General features: G+C 40.0%; 1 protein-coding gene across 1 annotated transcript in view; it reads right to left on the bottom strand.

The window, feature by feature from the left end:
* RFX4 (regulatory factor X4) overlaps window positions 1–23,868 on the bottom strand; it is a 129,689-nt gene that overhangs the window by 43,192 nt on the left and 62,629 nt on the right. Inside the window, 9 exon segments of the mRNA XM_030544991.1 lie at window positions 4,435–4,552; window positions 6,267–6,278; window positions 6,280–6,362; window positions 10,673–10,817; window positions 13,853–13,911; window positions 15,362–15,462; window positions 18,156–18,319; window positions 20,492–20,569; window positions 21,477–21,690. Of these exon segments, the coding sequence (XP_030400851.1) occupies window positions 4,435–4,552; window positions 6,267–6,278; window positions 6,280–6,362; window positions 10,673–10,817; window positions 13,853–13,911; window positions 15,362–15,462; window positions 18,156–18,319; window positions 20,492–20,569; window positions 21,477–21,690 (974 nt within the window).

Below are 23,868 nucleotides of genomic sequence, written 5' to 3'. Positions count from 1 at the left end.
CATTTGCACCTGTGCAAATCAAAATGGTATGCTTCACAGCCATCTTACAGAAATTAAAATGACTAATAAGGTGCAAGGAAGTGGAGAGCCTTAGCCAAGCTATGTAGCTGTTTAGTTTTATGAAGTTTTTGAACTGGAAGTCTTGTAAAAACTGCAAATGGAATAAGATAGCTATTTTCAAAATGCCTAACATCAGTTACAATGTTAGTAGAATCCTACCCTGTTTAGAAGTGTTCTGAACACAATGGGCCTGATCGACCATTGTGTTAGTCCATTTTAATACTGATGTAACTCCACTAGGGTTCACCAGCGTAAAACTGGAGCATTATGCCCCAGAACAAGCCTGGTTCTCGTCTCACACAAGTTGTACATTGGTGTACCTCTTTTGACTTCAATGGAGTCATTACTGATCTGGACCAGAGGAAAATCAGGCCTAATATTCAGTGTTTCCAAGTCTCACAATTTTAATCACAAGTCTCACGATATTTGGTGTTCTTACTTCAAGACCCTGCTCCTGGAGACAGGTAATTATATGACAAATCTCATCTTTCATTAAAAAATTAAAAGAAAGTTTTGAGCCCTAAGATTCCAGAGAAAACCTTGAAAGTAGACATGCTAAATGCTCACATGCTTGAAGACAAATACTAAGAACCCAAGATTTATTATTTTTTAAAATCTCATGATATTTTGGGCCTAACTCTTGATTTGTGAACACTTGGGGTTGATAATACTGAGTACACCTTTTAAAAAACTATCTGATTCCCTTGTGTGTCTCTGAATTTCTCTCTTCTTTTACCCTTCAATATTTTTAAATTCTGTAGAATGTTTGAGACAGAATTTATAAGACACACTACAAAAAAAGGGGTGTTATATCAAATTAATGTAATCATTTTACATTTTAAAATTAAGTTAAATGTAAGATAAAATGAAACCAGTTTCAGGATATGCATATCAGTGACTTACTGAGCAGCTATTCATGCACAGCTGTTTATATTTTACGTTTTGCAAGCTACTGTATTTAGCAGGAACCTATGACTGGCTCTTTCAAATATAGCTGTAGGTACTGAAGAGGATTCATCTATGTCTGATAAAATATATATTCATTTAGTTAGAGATAAAAAGTCCCCCTAGATACGGTACCTACAATAATAAATTGCTTTTGACTCTCTTTCAAAAAGACCAAATCGAATGCAACGAGGATATTATTACAGCTATTCTATCAGCTAATACACAATAAACATCAGCAGCTATTCACAAAAGCCAAGAATTATGTACAAGTATCGTAAACAGAGATCTATAGATCTGGGGAAGATTGGAAGGCTCTTTTTACTAATTAGTTGTCTTTATACACAGGATGCATTACCAAAACATTGCCACCAACTGTGCCTTTGATACGCATAGACAGAAGAGGGGTAGAGGAAGAGAAAAAGGAAAGAGATGAGCTTTTGTCTGCCAGGAATCATTTTGACCTGCCCATACCATGCACCATGCTTAAAAGCTTTGCCCAGACTCAGATCTGTATGTCATTTCAGGATAGATGCTATTAGCCCAGTGACATGTAGTGAAACATTCTGTAGTCAAATTTCTCTATCATGAAATGATGATAAAGCTAAAATATATTGCACTGTATATAAGAATGAGCAGAGCATCAAACAAGTAATTTTTATCATGTCTTTGTTTCAAACACACTCTCAAATAATTTTTTTTGTTTTTTTAAAACAAAAGTGTAAAGATCTGGCATTGTTTATTGCTTAGAATGATCAATAAAATCAGTGCCTGTTTATATAGTCACCAATGTAGCCAAAATGCACAAGTTTTCATCTAAGATAACAAATTTATATGGAAGATAATATCTAAAATATATCAGTCATCTTTGCCTCTCTCTATTGTATAGTACTCATTAAAAATGCACGATACTGTAAAAAGAGAGGAAAAACAGTGTTAAATTAAACCCACAACAAATTTCTCAATTACGATTCTGATACATTTACATTCAGAGGACAATTAGACTTTTGTATTGAATTATAGCATGTTCCAAACGTGCTTTACAATGGCTTTGTAATTAGAATGTTATAGCATTCATTCTTGAGATTATAATTTGGTTGATGCTGGTAAATAATATGTCAGTCACTTTTCGAGAAGTAGGAGCAGAGATAGTCCAAGTTTTGTTATACTGGGGTCTGGATGTGGTTTCAATACTCATCCTTTTGAGGATCCTAACTTAGGATCATCCTAACTCCCACTGTCTTCAATAGACCTGCACTTTTGAACCCAGAGTGGGAGAAATTCCAAGGGTTCTGTTAAAAAACAATAAAAGCCCTATTCACAGAGAGAGCGTGTTGGTAGAAAGAATGAGCTTACATGGCTTATTATAAGAAAACCTTAGGAAGTTTAGAGTGCCATAATGAAGACATAAATGATAGTCCTGTTCAGTAGTGTGGCAAGCAGCATTATCAAGTCATTAAAAAATTCTATATTATTTATAACCTTTAAAATGGCATTATTTTCAGAAAACCAGTTTATACTGATTTGACATGTGCTATAATACTTTGAAAGCAGACACTTTTAACAGATGTAGCTGGTGACTACTAATGTAACTAAATTACCAATACTTTTAAGAGACAACAATTTATTTTAAACATACTTTTAAGATGGTGTATGCACCTTAAGTACCTGTCTTACTAGAATTGTATAGAGTAATTCTCCAAATGCCATGGAAAGCACATCGCATGTGGCTGCTGCCATCCTCTTTCCTAATACACCATTATCTAAATAGATATATTTTGTGTAGGGAGGGTATACGTGTGTGACAACACATCCTGTATATTTTATTTTATACATTTTACAAAAACCAATATTCTATTAGGCTACACATTTAGCCTAAATAGGAATTTAAAACTGCTTATGTACAACTTGATAGAGCATGCACAATTTTTGGAACCTTAACTTGCATTTCTGACATTTCATTATTTAATGGTGTGACCTCAACATTCCATTTACACAGTGCATATAAAGGCTGCTCCTGCAGCTGAGTGCTACAGAGGAGCCAAAATGCTCAGAACTCAGTGTTTGCTCAATACCTGTTCCAAGAGGTTTCAGCATTGTGCAGAGAAGTATGCAATGCCAGCAATGCGAGCAACCTCTATTTCCACAGTGAAAAGAGTTTTGGTGAATAAGGGGGAGAGCGAATATGAGAGGGGATAGATATCAAATGTGGTCAGGGCACTGGTACTTCAGCACATCCAGTGAATACAAAGCTGTGCATAGAGGCCTTTTAAGGATTTTCACTGTCCCACTGCCTGCTAGGAGTGGCGATTCACTCTTGTGCTTGCTTAAAAGCTGTGCTTAGAAGAAACTGACAACGGGAAAGGCATGAAGACCAACCACAGATCAAAATGCTCCTGAAGATTCTCAGAAGACAGTGAGGTCAGCTCTTGAGATTTTATCAAGAGCCGCGTGGTATTTGGTGTTTTTCTTAAAGCCTCAGCTCCTGGAGGCTTGTGAATATGTGAGAATCTCAGCTTGCATTAAAACAGTAAGTTTCTAGCCTTTAGGTCATGCAGTAAAACTTAAAAATGTGACCCACATGCACCCTAGAGATTCGTAAACCAGAAGATAAATAAAAGCACCCAAAATGCATTTTTTTTTAAAATGCATTTTTTTAAGCCAGTCCATGATTTGGGTGGCCTGACACACAATTTTTGATTGCTTGGGGTAGTAATACTGAGTCATCATGGTCAGCTTCCCAATGCCCCATGTGGGACTTCATAGTGTTCTGTCAGCCTCCAATATCTGCTCCCCTCAGCTTACTGGTACATGAACAAAGCTCGGAAGCTTTCTATCTATAGGTCTACATTCTTCTGGGGGTGCCCAGCACCCCTGTATCTAAGCATCACCTAAGAGAATAAAACACAAGAAAGCACTGCTGGAAGAAAACATGCTAGTGGCTCAGTGCTGCTCTCTCACAATCCTCATTATTATTAGTCTGCTAATAACATACATTGACAAGTGTGCACTTATGAAAACACAAAAGCACAATAGCCCATTTTCAATCATTCCTATTGTTGACTAACTCAATTTGTACATACACATACTCCTCAGTAGGGACTGTTTACCCACCAGGTTTCAAAGCACAATTGTTTTTTAATTCTGTATGAAAAGAAACAGGACAATCTTTTTTTTTTTTAAATGGGATAAGTTTATATTCTTCTACTCTTACGGATGTCAAAAACAACTGACGGGAATTTGTTCAAAAGTATCAGAAAAAATGACCTGGTGGCAGAAAATGTGTTGACAATTTCAACCCCTAAAGAGATTTTTTTAAAGGTTATGAACGTGTGAAAAAAAGAGGATCGTCACTCAGAAGTGAGTGACAGCTCTTGATCTATCATTTTTTACTCTGCTAACTGATCAGTACAATTAAAATCAAAGTACCAAAGCTGGGTGCACTGTGCAAAGTCATGTCCCGAATCACTCGTGTGCCAAAGCAGGACCACATCAAGAGGAACTGTTGAGCCACTTTCTTCAAAGAGCCTTGTCTCTTGGCAGCTACCTACAAGAAAATATATTATATATTTCACACAGATAATAAACATTCATTTTCATTTCCATTGTCTGGCCTAGCCCAACACTGCACGTGTCCATTCATTTTCTTCACTAAAATTACATCCTGTTGTAAGAAAATTAGGATAAAAATTAAAACAGATACACATGAAGCCACCCAGTAGTGATAATTATATACACATGAGATTGCAGGAAGAAGCCTACAATAAAATTATAACCCCATAAACATTAAATGCTCATGCTTGTGGAGGGTAACATTTGGATTATAAATGATGAAGGGATTTATCAGACTGCCTAACAACATCCAGGTCTTCAGCTTAATTTGAATTCCCTTTGTTGGAGATTCTCTAGTTCAGGAAGAAATGTATAATAAATGCTGCTGGGAATATATTGCAAAACAAGGTATTAATCTGAATTTTTAAACTAATTGGCTCTTGGTGTGCTCACATTCTCTTTGCATTTTCTTTCTATGAACACTCAGATGTCATGTTTTACTCACAATTATACTTCTCAAAAAGTATATTGTAAGTTTACACTCTCAAAAGCTCATTTCTATGAGTGTTATTGTAGCCATGTTGGTCCCAGGATATTAGAGAGACAAGGTAGCTGAGGTCATATCTTCTGCTGGTGAGACAGACAAATTTTTGATCTTACACAGAGCTCTTCTTCGGGTCTGGAAAACTTAGAATGTCACAGCTAAATACAAGTTGGAAACAGACTGTTTAGCATAAGTAGTTAACACATATTTCAAGGGACTTATTCAAGGTGAAATGGCCTGTTAATTTTCATCTAGTCAGCAAATAGAAAAATACCAGGTCCAATATGATCCATCATAATCACTCCATAGTGATTTCACATAGCAATCTATAGACTAGAGACAATTTTTTAAATTAAATAATTTCAAACAATTGATGCATTTGGGAAATTTGGGGTGGGTGGGAGTTGTGGACATTCTGCAACAGAAAAAGAGGTAATATTGTTTAATGAAGTGTTCTTAAGTTATTTACTCAGGTCTAACAGTGAACTCTGGAAGTACAGTTGCAATTTTCCAACAGAACATGCTAATATAAAATGTATTATCATCACAGACAGAAGCTAAAACGTATATGGCAAATTGTATAGTTACCATATACTGCATAAAATTGTATTGATGTCTGATTGGCTGAGAGTGCTCATGTGTTCAATCAGTAAGTGTCCACTCAATAATACTAAAATTTAGGTCAGAATTCAATTACTGGCATTTCTAGGCAACTCCTAAAAATCAAACAGCTTAATCCCGAGCTGAACTATAACCAGTTGTTAACCTTTATTTGCTAAATTGAATCAGCTGGACTAAATATTATCTTCATTAAATGCTCTAAAGGGCATGTTAATTTATGATCTCCACCTGCAATGCTACATTGTTCATTATACACTAGAGAGGAGTCTGAACCAACACCTCAGATCGATGCACCCTGAACGTTGGGGGTGTTGAAAATCTGAACGCTGATCCCGCTCCGAATTTTGCAAATGGCTCCATTTTTAGAATGGAATGAGTGAAAGCCTTGAATCTGAACACTCTCCGACATCTGAGTCTGGAATTTAGTTCCAGATTTTGCATCTTGAGTCTGTGTTTACTAAATACTTACTGCTTTGTGAAAACAAATATTGCACTTGTTATACTGCACATAAAGTGACTCGGGTCCTAACTCCTATTTACCAACCTTCACAACGCATTCTGTCCACCATGGAATCCAGCCACTCAATGTAGGACTCAATGGGTGACTGCTCCTCCAAAAGATGATCAAATTCCTGATACACTAACAAACAAAGAAAAATACTCCAAATCAAGACTTTAATTCCATTTAAAACTATAGAGAAAACAACTGTCACAAAACAGTCAATAATACATCGCCAATTTGCCTCTGCTAATTACATCAGCGTCACTTAACTATAAATATATATATGTATACCTTAAGACATCAAAGAGGTTGAAATCATTACTGTGCTTGGTCTCTATCCTGCACCTATTGAAATCAGTGGGAGTTTTTAAAGGATTTAAGTGGGAGCAGGATCTTGGCCCATCACTTGAAATTCATCTTTTGATTTAAGCTTCAGCTGTCTATGCCCTGAAGTAAAACACTTTATGGTGTTCACGGTGCCAGAGCAGTAAGCTAGGCTTTGACCCTCATGAGGAAAAAAGGCCATGCATGAAATTGATTTAGAAATGCATAGAGAATCTTTTAAACACCCAATGGATGAATATTGTCGATAGGCCTCTCATCAGCAAATCTCCAGTGAATAATGCTTTAGTTGTGAAAACGGGTTTCAATGGCAACTGTCATTTATTTGTAACATCAAACAAGCAAAAAAAAAAAAGTATTTCCCATAAAACTTGTACTTTATAAAGTGAATTACTACCAACACACAAATGCCATGCTGACTATACTTAAAGGAGTTTCAACAGACAGGTGATCCTTTTCCAAATATATTTTCAAAATATAGAGAGTAAACTCAGATGGCCCCATTCGCCTGGTCAATTAAATAGGAAAATCTCCAATTTATTTAGGAGAAGAAGCTATTGGAAGACAAGGACTCATGTGTCTGAGATCTCACGGAATTGCTCTGCAATTTAGCTACAAAAAATCATCCCCTAAATCAAAAGAAAAGATGCTTTTATACCTGCTGTGTCACAGGGTGATTTAAACGCGCTGTGCATGTCCATTTTTACTTCATTATAAACAGCAGGAGAGAGGAATTTCCCATCACTGGAGTGGGTGCTAGGGGCAGGGAGAAAAGGCAAAGCGCAAAAGTTGGCAGCTAGGGAAGAGTGCAGGAGGCATGGAGAAAAAATGCAAAATACAAGGATGCTCTCCACTTGAGCAGCATGGCCATTCTTTGTAATAGCACCCTGGATTGGGCTCTGCAGATTGGGAAATATTGTTGTGAGCTGAAGCCACAGATCCAGTAGGAACGCATTTAAGAGTTTCTTTGTCTTACAAATGACTGCGCATTGATTCCATTTAGACTTAATTACACAGGGGTAGATTGTCACAGCTGTTATTCAGCCATCCAGGGGAACAATGGGGAGCAAGACTCCCCTTCTCTTCCCACTCCAATCTGCTCGTATTAGGACCATGGACGCAGAGGGGAGAACTCTATTTGTTCAATACTTCCCACTGCAAGCAAGCCAGTGGGGAGAAGGTGGAGGGAGCAGATCATAGGAGGAACCCTTGCACTGCCTCCTTAATCCAGTACCTGGCTGGGCATAGAGTGGGGAGTAAGCTGCTTCAGCTACATCCTCTGCGGAGAGAGGAGGGGAGCACAAGTAGAAATGTGATCTTCTGAGTCCCAGTTTGTAGTCTGGTTAGCTGCTGGGAAAGTGCCGCTATGCACCCGTCCCTTACTCAGGGCTGATTACAAAGTTATCCTCTGGACCAAAGCAGCTGTTTGCAGACACATCTGCAGGGGCCTGAAGAACTGGAGCACTGGGAAAAATCATGCTAGAAGTAGCCCTATCGTTAAAAAACGAGAAAAGCCACTTTCTAGTAACAAATGACTATCATGTTCAGTGCAATTCTGCCAATCTGGAAGATATTTTTCCAGTTATTGTAGTTGAAAATTGTAACCTCTGGAGACTGAGTGTTGTGATTTCCCAGCACCAGCAGGATGTAAAGGAGCATTGGAAACCTACATTGGACATGTGTATTAAGAAATCCCAATGCCATAATCATAAAGTGAGGGCCCAATTTCACTATGTGAGGAGGAACCCAGCAAAAATGTGACACTTTCATATGTGTGTGTGGGTGTGTGTGTGTGTGTGTGTGAGAGAGAGAGAGAGAGAGAAACAAGTAAAGTGGACTGGGTGAAATAAGAACCAGCCTGAATCTTCATCCAACGCTTGAAGCCAACCTACACCAGCTCCTTTTAGAGGTACAGAAAAGTTTGTCTTTGTCTCTTCTCCTTACCGATGTTTTCAACCAGGATTTGGAATGAGACTGAGCACTGATGGAGAGGTGAGCCTCAGGGGGCCGGGAACATCTTTTCAATCTGTGCGCACACAGTGCTTAGCACAATGGTCTCTGATTCAGACTATGGCTGCTAGGTACTACTGCAATACTCATAAGATAGCGGGACATGGAGAGAGTTATCCTAGAGTTCTTGGTGATTCAGAGGGAAAATCTATCAACTGCAGTAAGAGTGCACTGAAGGAAGAGAGGAGGCGATACTACTGTAGGATTCAAAGGAATTAAGCTGAATTTCCAGCCTGCTGTAAACCTTCCAGTAGAAGGGGGAATACTGACTTGCAACAGCAGTACTGAATTTGCTGCGAGGGAGCTGAAAATACTACCCCAGAAAGAAGGTTCACCTTTGGAACTAGCTCCTTGTAGACATATCCTTGGTTACACATCTTTAAATGATCTTCATCTAGGTAGAAACTATATCCAAAGTTGGAAGAAAGCTCTTGAGGTCAGTGTCACATATATACCCTTGTCTCAATGTAATCCTCAACATGTACACTGGGTCGGGTTACTGCTTCTGGTCTTTCTCCTCTCTCTCTCCTTCTTTCACAACTTTCTCCTCTCCCTTTCTGTTGCAAACTGCTACCTGCTAAGAGTGGCCCCTTCTGGAAAGCACTCATGTGCTGAATTCCATCCACTCTTCAGGGAAGTTCTTCAGCACTTGCTTAACTTTCATGGGATTTAAATATGCACTGAAAGTTTAGCACTTGCTTAAGGATCCTTCCTAAATGGGGATGCGCTCCTGAATCTGGGCCAGAAACATTACTGATATTAAGTATTAATCCTTTGGGAACTAGATAATTTCTAAGGGTTTGAGGTGTATGCTGAGGATGGTTAAAGAAGAAGAGATCTTCTGGCTGCTGGGAGCCAGAATGAGTCTGGATTTAGGCTTCAGGCATGTCTGAACTGCTGATTTTTCACCTCCTTCCTGTCCTCAATTCTCACTACTCTCAACCTCTCATTGCTGTCTACTCCTGGCTCACCATTGAGGGTCATATCAGGAGGTAAACTCAGGAGCTGGGAGGAACTGGCAAGAATCCCAGAACAGTTCTCTACTGGGAAATGGAGCCAGTAGAAGGTGTTGTCGGGGATGTGAGGCCTTCTTCCTGCTTGGGGATAAGTCTTTTGGGGGTCAGTGAGGGATGGGAGGTAGATGTCATCTTCAGGAAAGAAAAAAGGATGACTCCAGCTGGAGGTAGAGGTTGAGACTGCTACTAAAGACAAGAATACTCATCTTTAATATCTCAGTGTAGCACACCCAGGGATGCACATACATTTGTTGTCAGAGTTCTAAGGGTTAGAAATGGCTATCACATGCACATTCTGTGAGCAACTTGTGTCACTACTTTACACATGGAATGAATGAGCTTTCCCCCTAACCAACTTGCCCCTTTAAGAAAGCACAACTTTTTCAGGGTTTCTACAAGTCATTCTTTGACCTATGCCCTTCAATAAACCAAGCAGTGTCTATGTCAGCCAATCAGATTTCTGGATGTGGGATACATATTTACTTCTAAATGTTCACAAACAAAACTTCAGCCAATCAGAGACTAACTTGCTGATAAAAGTGTTTTGTGAAACCAGTGCTTTTTAAAAAATATATAAGCCTCTGGAAGTGACTCAAACAAAAATGGTCCTGCTGTCAAAGCCATTCAAAGGCAGTTATCCCATAATAGTATAACTGGGTAACAACCATCATTCTACTCTATCAGATAAAATGATTAGGGGCTTGATTCATAGCCCCTTAAAGGCAATGGGCAGACTTCCATTGACTTCAATAAGCTTTGGATTGGGCCCTAGATCAGCATCAGTCATTAGGAAGACTAGAAGTAATTTCTTTAACAGAATATTGTCCATACCCATGTCTCAAAGGGGAATATCTTGGTTTTGGCTCACCTTTCTTTTTGATATATGTTTCAGTATTTATCGAGCAGCAAGCGAGCAGTAGCCAATAATGATGTGGATTGCTACAATATCTCAATTATTAAACTGATTGTCTGTAAAGCAATTATTATAAAACTGAACCTTATTGTTACTGTGGTGTTTTGTATTCAACAGGAAACACGGTTCAGAGTTCCCCATACCACATTTGAGGGTTTTATTCTTACATTGTATGATGAGCTTTCTGTGCTCCTCACGTGAATCCTCCATGGTATAGAGAGTTTGTTTGGTAATGCTGTTCAGATCCACATTCCTCCAGTCCTCCAGCATTTGAAAGGTAATGTCTGCACTGTGGATCACCGTTCTTGATGCCTATAATCCAATCCGATCTGCTCATTAGTTCATGGTTTATTAGGTTAAAAATAGACTTCATCCCCTTTTACGCTCCCTTAGCGAGCCCCACTAAGTTGATTCTTAAACCCCACACACCTCTTGATCCTTTCTGGAAGTTACCAGCCACGGTAACTGGACAGAACTCTGAAGCCATTCTTACCAACTCTACTCAGCGTGTATTTGGTTTCCACAAAGTACAAATCTCGCCAGGTGTTTCTAATCAAACTGCTCTCTCCCTAGACCATTAATTCTACAAGGTTTGGGCTGCAGTGTTTGGTCCACGTCAGTCCAAGAACAAAAACACATTGGCCCAGATCCTCCCCATTGATCTATTTAGGGAGGAAACACTCTGAGTATGCATCTTCCCCCCGACACATGAAAAGGAGGCTCACTTGCCCACACACTACCACCTGCCCATCCTCTGGACCATGAAGAGGCCTCCCTGCACAAAGGGAAGGAGTAGGCTGAGACAAACATGGGTGATGCTGGATCGGGGTCACACGTCAGTCCTGTGTAAATTAATCAGTGAAGACAACCCAGACTTGGGCTGTATTATCTTTTCCAGAGAATCTCCCTTGGGGACCATGGCAGCCTGAAGAGTCCCTGGTTTAGGAAGCTATTGAGGGGGTAGAGCTGTGTGAATGGCTCTGGTCTTCTATAGATTCCCCTGGATCTACGCAGATTCTTGGGGATCTACCAGGTTTGTGAGTAGACCCCACAACTCATGCAGCAGGATGGCAAACCTTCCCCCACAAATGAATTAAAGGAGGAGGAACTCCACAAAGCATCCTCACTGAGATCGCCTTCTCTCAGGGGGTATTTCTGCTGTAGGGCTTAATCTGGGACATTAGATACAGTTTTCAAATGTAGTCCCTCAAACTGCGGTGTGGGACAAACCCTCAGCTGGTGTCAATGGGTGAAACTCCACTGGAGTCAAGGGAGATCTACTAATACCATCAGAAAATCTGGCCCTGTGAATTTTGCACAGTTCCCGTGGCCTAACTGAGTCAGTGAAAAATAAATTCACAGACAAAAATCCACCATGCAGGTGGAATATACTATATCAGTAAAACAATGGGATGCTATGAAGCTTATATTCACAGCTATAAGAACATTAATAAATGATAATGGTAATTTTATTTATTAAATGATCTCTGCTGAAGTACTGTCTGGCATGACAAACAAGTCTTGATAAATAAATCATTTCAAAATCCCAGAAGAAAATAATCCATTGTAAAAAAAACCAAAGATACAGAAAAATATAGTCAAGCCACCCTCACAAAATGATAAACAAAGATAACTAAAAGAGTGGGTCCTATGTTAAAGGAAAAAAAGAAAGACAAAATAAACCTGTTGAAATAGTTCTATTTGTATATGCTGCTACTAGTTTTCAGGTTAATTTTATGAAAGAAACAATCCATCATGTATGTCTATGAGAGCATCTTTTGCAAAGTGGTAAGCCTGCACAACAGGCTTAATCGGTTTTTATCTAGGTAAAACTCCCCAGTTCTGCCAGAATAAAGACTGGATTAAAAAAAATGAGTAAAGTGCTCAGGATTTGAGAGCACTTTGTTTTAAACTGAACTGTGTAACCACAGTATATGAATATCTGCCCTGTATTTTGTTTTCACTTGAGGTTTAATGTCACAACTAGGTATGGTATTTTCTGTCTAGAACATGGTCAAATTGCTTCCCTCATCAAAGGCCTGATCCAAACCCAACTGAAAAATCTATGAAAAGTTTCCCATTGGTTTCAGTGGGTTGAACTGGATCTGAAACCTTTTCTAGGATCAGATCCTCAATCTGTTACATAGAAGTCACTGGGAGTTTTGGATGCATAAGGAATGCAGGATCAGCCCCACTATCTAAAAAATCATTTCACTGATTTTTGGATGGTTTTGTAGCTTATCTATAGAAGATCATAATAAATAAATATTAGAAACAAAATTACTAAAGCAGGAGTGGGCAAACTTTTTGGCCTGAGGGCCACATCTGGGCATGGAAATTGTATGGCGGGACATGAATGCTCACAAAATTGGGGTTGGAGTGCAGGAAGACTCCAGCTGGGGGTGTGGACTCTGAGGTGGGGCCAGAAATGAGGAGTTCAGGGTTCAGGAAGGGGCACCAGGCTGGGGCAAGGGGTTGGGGTGTGTATGGGGGGAGGGCTCCATCTGGGGGTGCAGGCTCTGGGGTGGGGCTGGGGATGAGGGCTTTGAAGTGCAGGGGGGTGCTCCGGGATGAGATTGAGGGGTTTGGAGGGCTGGAGGGGGATCTAAGATGGGGCAGTGGGTTGGGGCACAGGAGGAGGTTGGGGTGCAGGCTCTGGGTGGCGCTTACCTCAAGCAGTGGCATGTCCCTCCTCTGACTCCTACATGGAGGCAGGGCCAGGTGGCTCTGTGCACTTCCCTGTCTGCAGGCACTGCCCCTGCAGCTCCCACAGGCCACGGTTCCTGGTCAATGGGAGCGGCGGGGGTCATGTGCGAAGCCCCCGGCTGCCCCTATGCTTAGGAGCCGGCGGGGGACATGCTGATGCTTTTGGAGCTGCATGGAGTGGGGCAAGCCCCTAATCTCGCTCCCCGGCTGGAGTGCCACTGTGAGGCAAGCCCCAGACCCTGCTCCCCGGTGGGAACTCAAGGGCTGGATTAAAACGTCTGATGGGCTGGATGCGGCCCGCGGACTGTAGTTTGCCCACCCCTGTACTAAAGCCTCATGTTCCATTGTTACTGCCAAGAGAGTTTCTCTTTGTGCAATATCCAACCTGCAGACTGCTGCTTCTGGCCTTGACCCTCTAGACTGAATTCAGACCATATTCTCGAGTCCCCTCTAAATAGATTACCACCTTTGAAATGGAAAAAACTGGCACCTTCCCACACAACCCTAAATCACAAGGGTTGGACTAGATGACCTCCTGAGGTCCCTTCCAACCCTGATATTCTATGATTCTATGATTCTATGATCAGCAAAAGCAGCACAGAATAAACTTATCAGGAATGGATAACCATTGAAATACCTACCTGACAGAGATGATTTAATGAGGTCTGCCGCCGGAGAATTTGTGAAAACCTTCTGGATACTGCAGGAAAGGAGAATTACACATTTAAGTAATATGCCAAATAAAGAAACTTGATTTTAAAAGTATCTTGTTAAAACTAGCATCAATTTCCTTTCTGTTAAAACACACATTTGTGACTTATTTATTGTTCATATTAATTGCCCAGTTTTCAAAGATGGACTTTTGAATAGGACATCCAAATCTCACATTTGGATGCTCAAATCAGTAGTTACAAGGATGTATAAGGATTATTTATATCTGTAAATGATGGTTTGAGTGTCCCAAAAGGGATTTGAGCATCTTATTAAGATATCCATACTTGTAACCTAGGCTGTCAATATTTATTCTGCATACAGCATCTAAAATGTATGAACCCAATCCTGCAAACACTCACAGCCATACAGCTTTCTGTCATCGATACTTCCATTGGCTTCAATGGGACTGCACAAACAAGGGTAAATATTATGCCCAGTAATAAGTAATCATTTGCAGCATAGCCAGGCATCAAGTACAAGTAAATGCTAGTGTGTTCTCAAGTTTATTCTCATGTTATAATCACTAAAGATCTGCAGATCAAAGCCAATAATCTATAGAGATATCTGAAGTCAGATTTGTTGGTCTTACATATTCCTTCTATGTTGTCCATGGAGGTGGTTAAAATATATATTTTCAGATTTATTAGAACGTTCATTGTCCCAATATTTATATGAGCAGAATAGATTTCACTGTTGTGGATTCTCAATAGTTTTGAATTGACAAAGAACTCACAAAAATATTCTTAGGAAAACATTTTCCATAATTTTTGAGTAACTAAGTAAATGACCAAAAATATCCAGTGGATTATTCTAATTTATGTCCTGAGTACTTTCTGGAAAACATACTCCTAATTTTCCATGCTGATCAGTAGTTAATCCTTCCCTAAATTAGTTTTTTTTTTAAAAAACTTCTGATGTGGAATTTACTGCTCATGAAAAGTAAAGAATGGAGAGCTGTGAAATAAAGCAGGCTTTATCAATAGGTGATGTGCACTGCAGGCATCTACAAAGCATGTCTGAAAAGGCATAGTGCCCTTTCCTGTGGCGACAGGGTAATTTGATCCCCTTCATATTTAACTCTGGCACTTCTTTGGAGTGAGGGCCTCAAGCTGTATTCAAATTGTGCAAGTCTATAGGTTTGTTTAATAATTTGCTTTGCCTAATATCATGCTTAATGCTTGCTTACTGTCAACAAATTAATTTCTTATCAGAGTCCACAAAAAGGGAAAGACAACTGGTCTTAGCGCTGTGACTTATTACATTTAAAGGAAATTGGTTCTCATGAGTGAGTGGAGATTATTGGTTAATGAAAGATCTGTAATGTTGATCTTTTTTCATGACTAATGGAACATTTTCCTAGCTTCCAATTAATTTGTAACTGATAAATAACACATTCTTCTCACATTAAAAAAAAAAAGAGACTGCTCAATACATACACTCAAACTTGATATTTCGGAGGTTTTCTGGCAGGTCATAGAGAGCTACTTTTAACCACTCATCCAGCTGTTTTGCAAACTTTCGGATCACCTGCGTCAAGCTGAAAAGAGAAATCACTACTTCAGAAAATGTACACTCTATGGTCTATACGGCAGTGCCTGGAAGCATGTAAAGCCAGGGTTCCACCACTGAGCACATCATTTTTAGTTACAATTTATAAACAAAAGTACCAAGGACACAATTTTCAGATGTGGGCATCTTAACAGTACATTTAAGTCCCCCATTTGGGATATGAAATTGACATTAAGGTTCATAATACAGGAATTCATGCACTTAATTGCCAATTTGAACAGCCACATCTGGATTCTGGAAGTCTAACTGATTGTTTACATTTAACAATTGTTCCATAACCTAAAAGGGAAATTGTGACATAGCTTCAGGAGGGTGGAGTGACTATTGGGCCAGATTCAATTCTCTGTTACACCAGTGTATACATGGAGGAATTCTGTTAGTCAGTGGTGTTACTCCACATTCACACTAGTATAATTCTTCTGAGCAGAATTCACCCTACTGCGGTCTATGGGGCCCACTGGCAGCCCAGTAACAGGGCTTTTTAGTGAATAGTTTAAACAGGACTAAACATAGGAAGCTGCATAAAAATATCAGACCTTTAGAAGTTTGGAAAGGGGAAGAAATAGCCCCATTACTACATTTTGGGAACTGTATTCTCAAACCGGGTCAGATCTGAACCCTGATCATGCAAGTAACTGTCTGGGCAGGTCCTACACCTGTAGGCAGCCCCACTGTGAACATAGAGTCACCTGCAGGATCAAGGACTTGGATAGTATAGAAAACATCTGAAAATATCTGAAGCAAAAGGAAAAATACCCAAAATACGCTGAGCTCAGGAATAGTTTCAGATTCATCTTCCTCATTCAAATCAACTTTAAAGATGGCCTCCCTACTTCACTAAGCTTGTGTTTGGTGGTTTAGTTGTGGGGGGGAGGGGAATTAGCCTCAACCTATTCAACTGTCATAAAAAAAAATCATGGCCCTACTCTCAGTCATCACTTTAAGGAACAGTAGACTCAAGATTAGAGTTTTGAGCTCTATTGTGCCTAACCCTGCATGGGTACACAAAGGTGGAAGGGGGAGGACACAGAAGTTTTCCCACTCCTTATGGAGCCCTGTGCGGGGACTGGGCTCAAGTCACTGGATGTAGTGCACAGCCAGTTTCCTGTGGATACTAGCTGCTCACACTGGGGCAGGAAGAGGTTTGTTGCAGAGGACATGGCCATGGTCCTGCCTTCCTCCACATGGGCAGTCTTCGAGTGCTGGGCGTGGATGGGAGTGCTTGATGCCCCCACTGAAAGGTTGGCTTTGTTGGCACTGCAATATTTGTTCCCAGGGAATTCCAGCTGAGTCAGCAAGATTTCCTCCAAGGGCTTCCATTGCTGTGTCTCCATTGCTGTGAGACCCTTCTACACTCCCTCCAGTGTGGGCCATGGCTTAACAGCTACAATCTGGCCCTTTATATGCATTACAAAAGTCCATATTCACACTCAAGTCTCTCCTTATTTGCTCTGAAAGAACTAAGCAGCTTGAAAAAAGTGCTGCTATGCAATTTAATCCTTCTGATGAAATAGATTGGGGGGCAAGGAGGGAGGAGCTGAAGTCTGCAAAAACTTGCAAGATTTACCAAAGAAATCCACGCTTGTACCTTGTTCCTTGTTGCAGACAGATACTTTGCATCTACTTAACAAATCATACAGTCTGAACACTGCACTCTAGTTTAAGTAGAACAAAAGCCAGAAAACGTTTGCTGTAATTAGAGCTACAATAAAATGTAGGTGACCAAACGTGCGGTGCAAAGAGTGAACACTCAAAGCAGTAGTCTCAACAAATTGTTAGCAAATCTTGTGCTGAATTTTGTCAAATAATTTTGAATATTGAACAAATTCATAAAAATCTAAGTCTGTTTTCAAATAATTCACAAAGAGAAAAAGAAGCTACATACACTGGTTGAATAAAACTGCAGTTAATTGATGACCCTAACTCTGCTTTCTCTATGTAAGCAAAACTCCATGGACATGAATTACGTGTAGGACAAGAACAGACAAGATCTGACATGTAGATCAGAAAGGAGAATGTAGCTCTCAAACTAGTGTGGAATTCTAGGTATCTTTCCTGTAGAGACAGGCTGTGTGGGCCCTGGTTCTGGACCATGTGAAGAAAGTGACCCCCAAATGGACACAATTCTATCATGTCCACTATAGCATTTAAATGCATTCATGTTCTCTCAGAGCTCAGCATTACACCCAGCCCCCACATGCATTCTATTCCTGGTAAGTGGAAGAACAATGTGGGTCAGAGCCTGTGACAGAGACCAATGCTTGGATTTCTGCAGTTGTGTATGCATTTGCGTATATGCAGGTAGACCATACTAACTACTCTTGGGGCCATAACTCAGAATATTGAGCTCTCAGTCCTGGAAAAGTGACTGAGCAGCCTCTCTGAAAGTTTTCAAAGGAGGCATAATGAGGGCATTCCACTACCTATAGATTTCTGATTGACACTCGTTCACATGCCAGCTGCAATCTGACCATTTATATGCTATGAGACATTTCTATCTATCTTTAAACTCATTTAAATTGATTCTGACCTAGATTCAGGAAATAGGAAATATGTAGGGAAATTACGCTTTTTAAGAACTGCACCAATAGTGAAAACAAATCCACACAATTAACAAAAACAATTCAAACAAAAACTGTCAATACTGCAGAACATACTAACCTGTCAGGTAATGCTTGCAGTACTGTTGGCATCAAAACTCCAGAAATAGCTTTGTACAATATTGAATCACAAACCCCAACTATATTTACTACAGTGGAAGAACCCAATACAGGAAGCATGTGAGGTGGCATCCCTTGCCAAAAGTGCAGAAGAAAACTTTGAACCTAGAATCACATACACACAAATTATACATGGCAAATATGATTTTTTTCTTAAATGACCTAATTCCATATTACTGATATGTCACCATAATTGTACATGGTGCTGCACAAAACTCACATGAGAGAGTCCCTACCCGGACATGGTACATCATAAGATAAATGCACAGGAGGATAAATGGGCATTACCAGCAGGGTGATCAGTTTAAGGAAAGCTTTTGCTTTACCAGACTGCAAGGGTTCCATGCATGCCACGCAATTTTTATACTCCACCAGCAGGCACAATGAGTGCAGCACCTTGACTTCCACATAGACAGCCTGATTTTCCACAGCTTGCACCTTGCACAGCCATTTATACATGTGCAAAGTGAATGCTGGAAGGAGGCTAGAGCTGGTCAAAATATGGAAAGTATTTTCCATGGACATTTTTGGAAGGAACAAAACATGTTTGGTTTTTTGAAAGCCACTTTCTGGGTTTTTTGAAAAAATTGAAACTGAAAATGTTTCCACTAGAAAGGGAAAGGGGAGGGGGGAAGGAGGGGAAATCTATTTTCAGATTAATAAATAAAAAGGTAAGTGAGAATTTCAGCCAAAACCAGAAATTTTCTGTGAAAATTTTCATTTGGGAAAAAAAGCCATTTTCCATGGAAAAATATTTGATGAGTCTTAGAGCAATCAAAACATTAGTATTCCAATCTGATGGCATTTTAGACCCACTATGCACTGATGTGAATGACTACACAAAGTGCAAAGCAGTTGAGAATCAGGCCTGTAAAATTTATAGCCATCAGAGGTGCTGAAAAACTATCTGATTTCCCAACAAGATATCTGACTAAGGAACTATTGTGGAGCTGAACCTGCGAATTCCTCTATATCTATGCTTATTCAGAGCCACTGAAGTCAATGGGACTAGAACAGGGGGTATTTGCCTTATATAAGATGTATGTCAGTTTTACTCTCATTAAGAAACCGCCTTGATCCCTATTTGAAGATGGGTGATTGTTAACAGGGAAGCGACCAATGGAAAATATTAAAATGGGAGAGCGTTCCTATTTTGCTTGAGTAAATAAAAGCATCTAGGCTGGATGTGATCATTTAAAGAGCCTCAGCTTGAAACTGGAAAAGTGTGGGGAATAATGCAGCATGAGAGACAGGCCTAGGGAATTCTGCTCACATTCTGGCTGGGATGTTCAAAGGGGCCGACCCGAATAGATGCCCAGCTCCCATTGTCTTTCAACAGGATCTGGGTGTCTTGACTCCCTTAGGTTCCTTTGCAAATCCCAGTCTCTGTGTATTCAGACTTATTTTCCTTAACTAAATACTTTCTCCATATGCAATTTCAAATTACTTTACACATCAGCAATTTGGGGAGTTTGAAGTTCTTGAACTATAACAAAGGCTATGTAAGTGCATGACCAGAAAGTTCTCAGACTAAGAAAAATAGGTTGCAAATTTGTGGGGGTAGTTTATATACTGAAGCAGTCAAACCTATGTGATGCCTCAGACTGGCTGCAATGAATCACTCTGACTCTTGTATCCAGAATACATGCCCATTCCTAACAGATATCCAAGCAATCAATGGTAAGTGTTACTAGCAGCACAAGGCTATAACTGGGTAATGGTAAATTTATACTGACCATCAAGAAAAATTCCCTAAGATTGATATGTTACTGTATAAAGATCTCCCTAGGAAAGTGATGGAAGACTCATTTCTTGAATCACACAAAATTGGACTGGCCAGCACTTAAAGAATATACTGTAGGGGCCAATCCTGCATTGGAGGAGGGGTAAACTAGATAATTTAGTAGATTTTTTTCTCTAATTTATGTGATGATATAGATAAGAGTTATCATAGAATATCAGTGTTGGAAAGGACCTCAGAAGGTCATCTAGTCCAACCCTTTGCTCAAAGCAGGACCAATCCCCAGAAAGATTTTTGCCCCAGATCCCTAAATGGTCCCCTCACAACCCTGGGTTTAGCAGGCCAATGCTCAAACCACTGAGCAATCCCTCCCCCAGGTATAAAGCACCCTATATACACAAATTTAAACATCCTCCATTATTTACAAATATGTACCAGATAATCTATCATTTGAAATATCACATTCAAAGTATGGTCCAGAAGTCCTGGATACATTAAATGTTATTAAACTACAGCTATTTTCTTTCTCAGCATACCTCATCAAAGTTGGCTCTTATTACAGTGTCTAGTATCCTCTGACAGTGAGTTCTGTACATCATAATAAAGGTAGAAACCTGAGAAAGAAAAGAAAAGACACACAAAAGATCATTTTACTTAAAAATCAAATCAAATCAAATTTAAAACACTTCTGCTTTAAAAACGACTATCAAAATACACAGTACAAAAGGAACATGGGGGTTTTCCTCCACATGTAATTACAAAAAATACTAAAATCAGCTGAAGTGATGAGTTCAATTAGATAACTATTAGGAACAATTCAAGTCTTAAAGCTAAATTCTCCTTTTTGAGACCTACAGAGGATTCCTTGATGGAGATTCTACAAGTATAAAATGAGCAAAAAGGCCTTGATGAGATCAACAGGAAGAACATAGCCTTTAATTAGGATATATAGAACCCTATTTATTTTGTTCCGTTTACATATTTACTAAACACATGAATAGTGTCTGCAAAGTAGATCAATCAAGGGTCAAGACATTTTGCCATATGCACATATAAGATTTCTTTCACTTTCCAGCCTGCAGGAAGGAGAAATGCAGTAAATACACTCTTTCCTCAGGAAAGTGTTATAATAGATTTCTTTCAGCTTGCAAACAAGGGAGTTCAGACTTTGTAGATGGTATAGTCAATTACAGAAACAGAGGCCTAGAATATTACAACTGGTGACATAAACAGATACCCATTGCTAATCCTTTCTTACTGTATACACTGCATCTACAGAATGACTTTACATTGAACTCAGAAATGTTGAAGGGAAAAAAAAAAGCTACAGTAGATTTTTTGTCAGACATTTAAGTGAGAGAAAAATACATGCCCCTAGCACATGGAGCAATTAAGTCCCTCATAAATAAAGTCAAGGCATTATTAAACTCACTGTTTTTTTAAGATCCTTGAATTTTAGATCAACCTTTCATCAACAGGAAAAAAGCAAGGCAAGCCAAAGAAATATTTCAAAAGCATTACCTTCTCCTCTGGCAGACTGGCTGGCAGATTTAGATCTTTGACATTTGGAAACTCTGGCAGTAACGTTCCAAGTTTGGATCGTGGTGAATACGCCACTGTCTGTTTGGTTACTTCTTTTTTTCCTGTTTCATTGACCCAGGCTGCTCCTTTCTTAGAATACATCACGTCATAATACTGAGAGCTCTCTTTCACTGCAATGCCATAGTAATGGTACCTGATACATGAAGATACACATTTTATAATCAACCTATTCATACAGCATACAAAAAAAGGGTGGGAGGAGAGAAAATATGCAATTGCTGGTGGCTTCTCTTGCAAAACAGATGTGTGCCTGGGTACATTTGGTGCACAAGCACCGATTTAATGGCAGAATGGCATTGTAATGTATCAAGTTTCCAAATATCAATCCTGCTGGTAAAAATAGCTCTAATCAGGAAGAGTAAAGCTGGTTTTGTGGTTGGGCAGGGAACTAAGGGATTGCAACTTTTTGTTTGTACTTTCTTAAAATCCTCAGCTGTAGCTTAAAGCTACTTGTTGTCTAAGCATTGTGCTAGAGCTCTGCAGCTGATCACTTTACTTAGGCCAGGTCCACACTACAGCGTTAAATCGATTTAAACAGCGTTAAATCGATTTAACGCTGTAACCGTCCACACTACAAGGCACTTAAAATCGATTTTAAGGGGTCTTAAAATTGATTTCTGTACTCCAGCTAAACGAAAGGGGTAACCCTAAAATCGATATTACTAAATCGATTTAGGGTTAGTGTGGATGGATATCGAAGTTATTGGTCCTATTCTTTTACTGAGCTACCCAGAGTTCACCGCTCCGGAAATCGATGGTACCCTGGGACCATGGACGCACACCACCGAAGTAATGTGCCCTAGTGTGGACGCGTAAAATCGATTTTATAAAACCTGTTTTATAAAATCGATTTTACTAATATCGATTTAAAGCTGTAGTGTGGACGTAGGCTTAGCTATGGGCAGAGACAGAGCGCCCGACCAACAGGACAAGTCCCTCTGCTATATTTCCAGCTCCCTGATTCTCAGGCCACTGAGTGCTGGTTGGATCCTGGGGAGCAAAAGTCTTTATCGCAAGTAGAGCTTTAGAAGAAACAAAACTTTAGAAGAAACAAAATTTCAAAGAGAAAGAGAAAAAAAGCATGGCACAAATTGGCAAATCCCAGGAATGTAAATTTCTGGATAAAGTTGATTGCAGCTTGGATTGCTATCCTCATTAGGTTGAGACCAATGAGGGCTGTTACATGACAGGATAACACCACCTGTGCTACAATACATAGGGAAAACAGAGTAGGCTTAACACTGTTCTTACATCACTGCCAAACTGAATCAGCCCTATCACTGTAAATTTGTGCTACAGCTTAGTGTTATCATAGATGACAATGGGACCATGCATTGTCCAGTCCAACCTCCTGCATCAAAGCAGGATGGACAATATGATTCTTTCCATCAACTTGCCTAACCTTGACCACAGCAATCCAGCCATCACTACCTCATTGTGATGATTATGAAAATAGACAATGTCACAAAAATATCCTTCTCTTGAAACATTCATTCGCTTCTTTGTTTTTGCTAGAGAGGGTTGTCGGGCATCTTCATGTCCTTTCATAGGCCTAGTGTCACAGACACCTTCTAGGGTATGATTCCTCTGGGAACCCATCAATGATGCCAAAAGAGACTCACTTGAAAACATTAGACTCAGTGGGATTTTCAAAAGCCCCGAAGTGACTTCTGAGCACAAGTCCAATTGGCTTTCAATGGCATTTATGCTTCTACATCACTTCAGCACTTTTGAAAACCCCATTCTCCATTCCCTAGAGTTCCCTTTACGGGTTTAGGACAAACTCCAGATTCCACACAGGCAGCAGACTACCAGACTAGTCCTAACTACAGCTGGCTGAAATTCAGGATTTCTGGTTCAAGGGAAATTTGACAGTTAGAAATCTGACTTCAGTCTGATTCGGACTGCAACCAAATTGTTCAGTTTCCTGTGTGAACTGAAAATTCTTGGGGCGGGGGAGGGAAATGGTTTTGGAAACACCATGTGTGGCTTCTATAAGCAGCAGGTAAACTGACAAGAATCATGGCAACTTCATTCAGCAGCTCCCAGGGTTCCCAGGGTCTGTGCTTCTGGGGCGGCTCCACCCACAGGAAGTCCTGGGAGTCAGCTGGGATCCCCCAGAGCAATCCACACAGTGGGGCTGGCCCAGACCCAAACCCTGGAAACACATGTTTGCCAGCAGCCTGCCAGGAAACCAGGCAAGGATCCACCAGAACTCTGCTTGGGACTTAACTAAAGGTCATCAAACCTGAGACATTTCCGAACAATAGTTCGGGTCTGACAAATCAGCATTTTCTGATTAAACTTGCAT

Source organism: Gopherus evgoodei, chromosome 1 (genome assembly GCF_007399415.2).
Source record: "Gopherus evgoodei ecotype Sinaloan lineage chromosome 1, rGopEvg1_v1.p, whole genome shotgun sequence".
Lineage (NCBI taxonomy): Eukaryota > Metazoa > Chordata > Testudines > Testudinidae > Gopherus > Gopherus evgoodei.
This window is presented reverse-complemented; position numbering and strand designations above follow the sequence as displayed.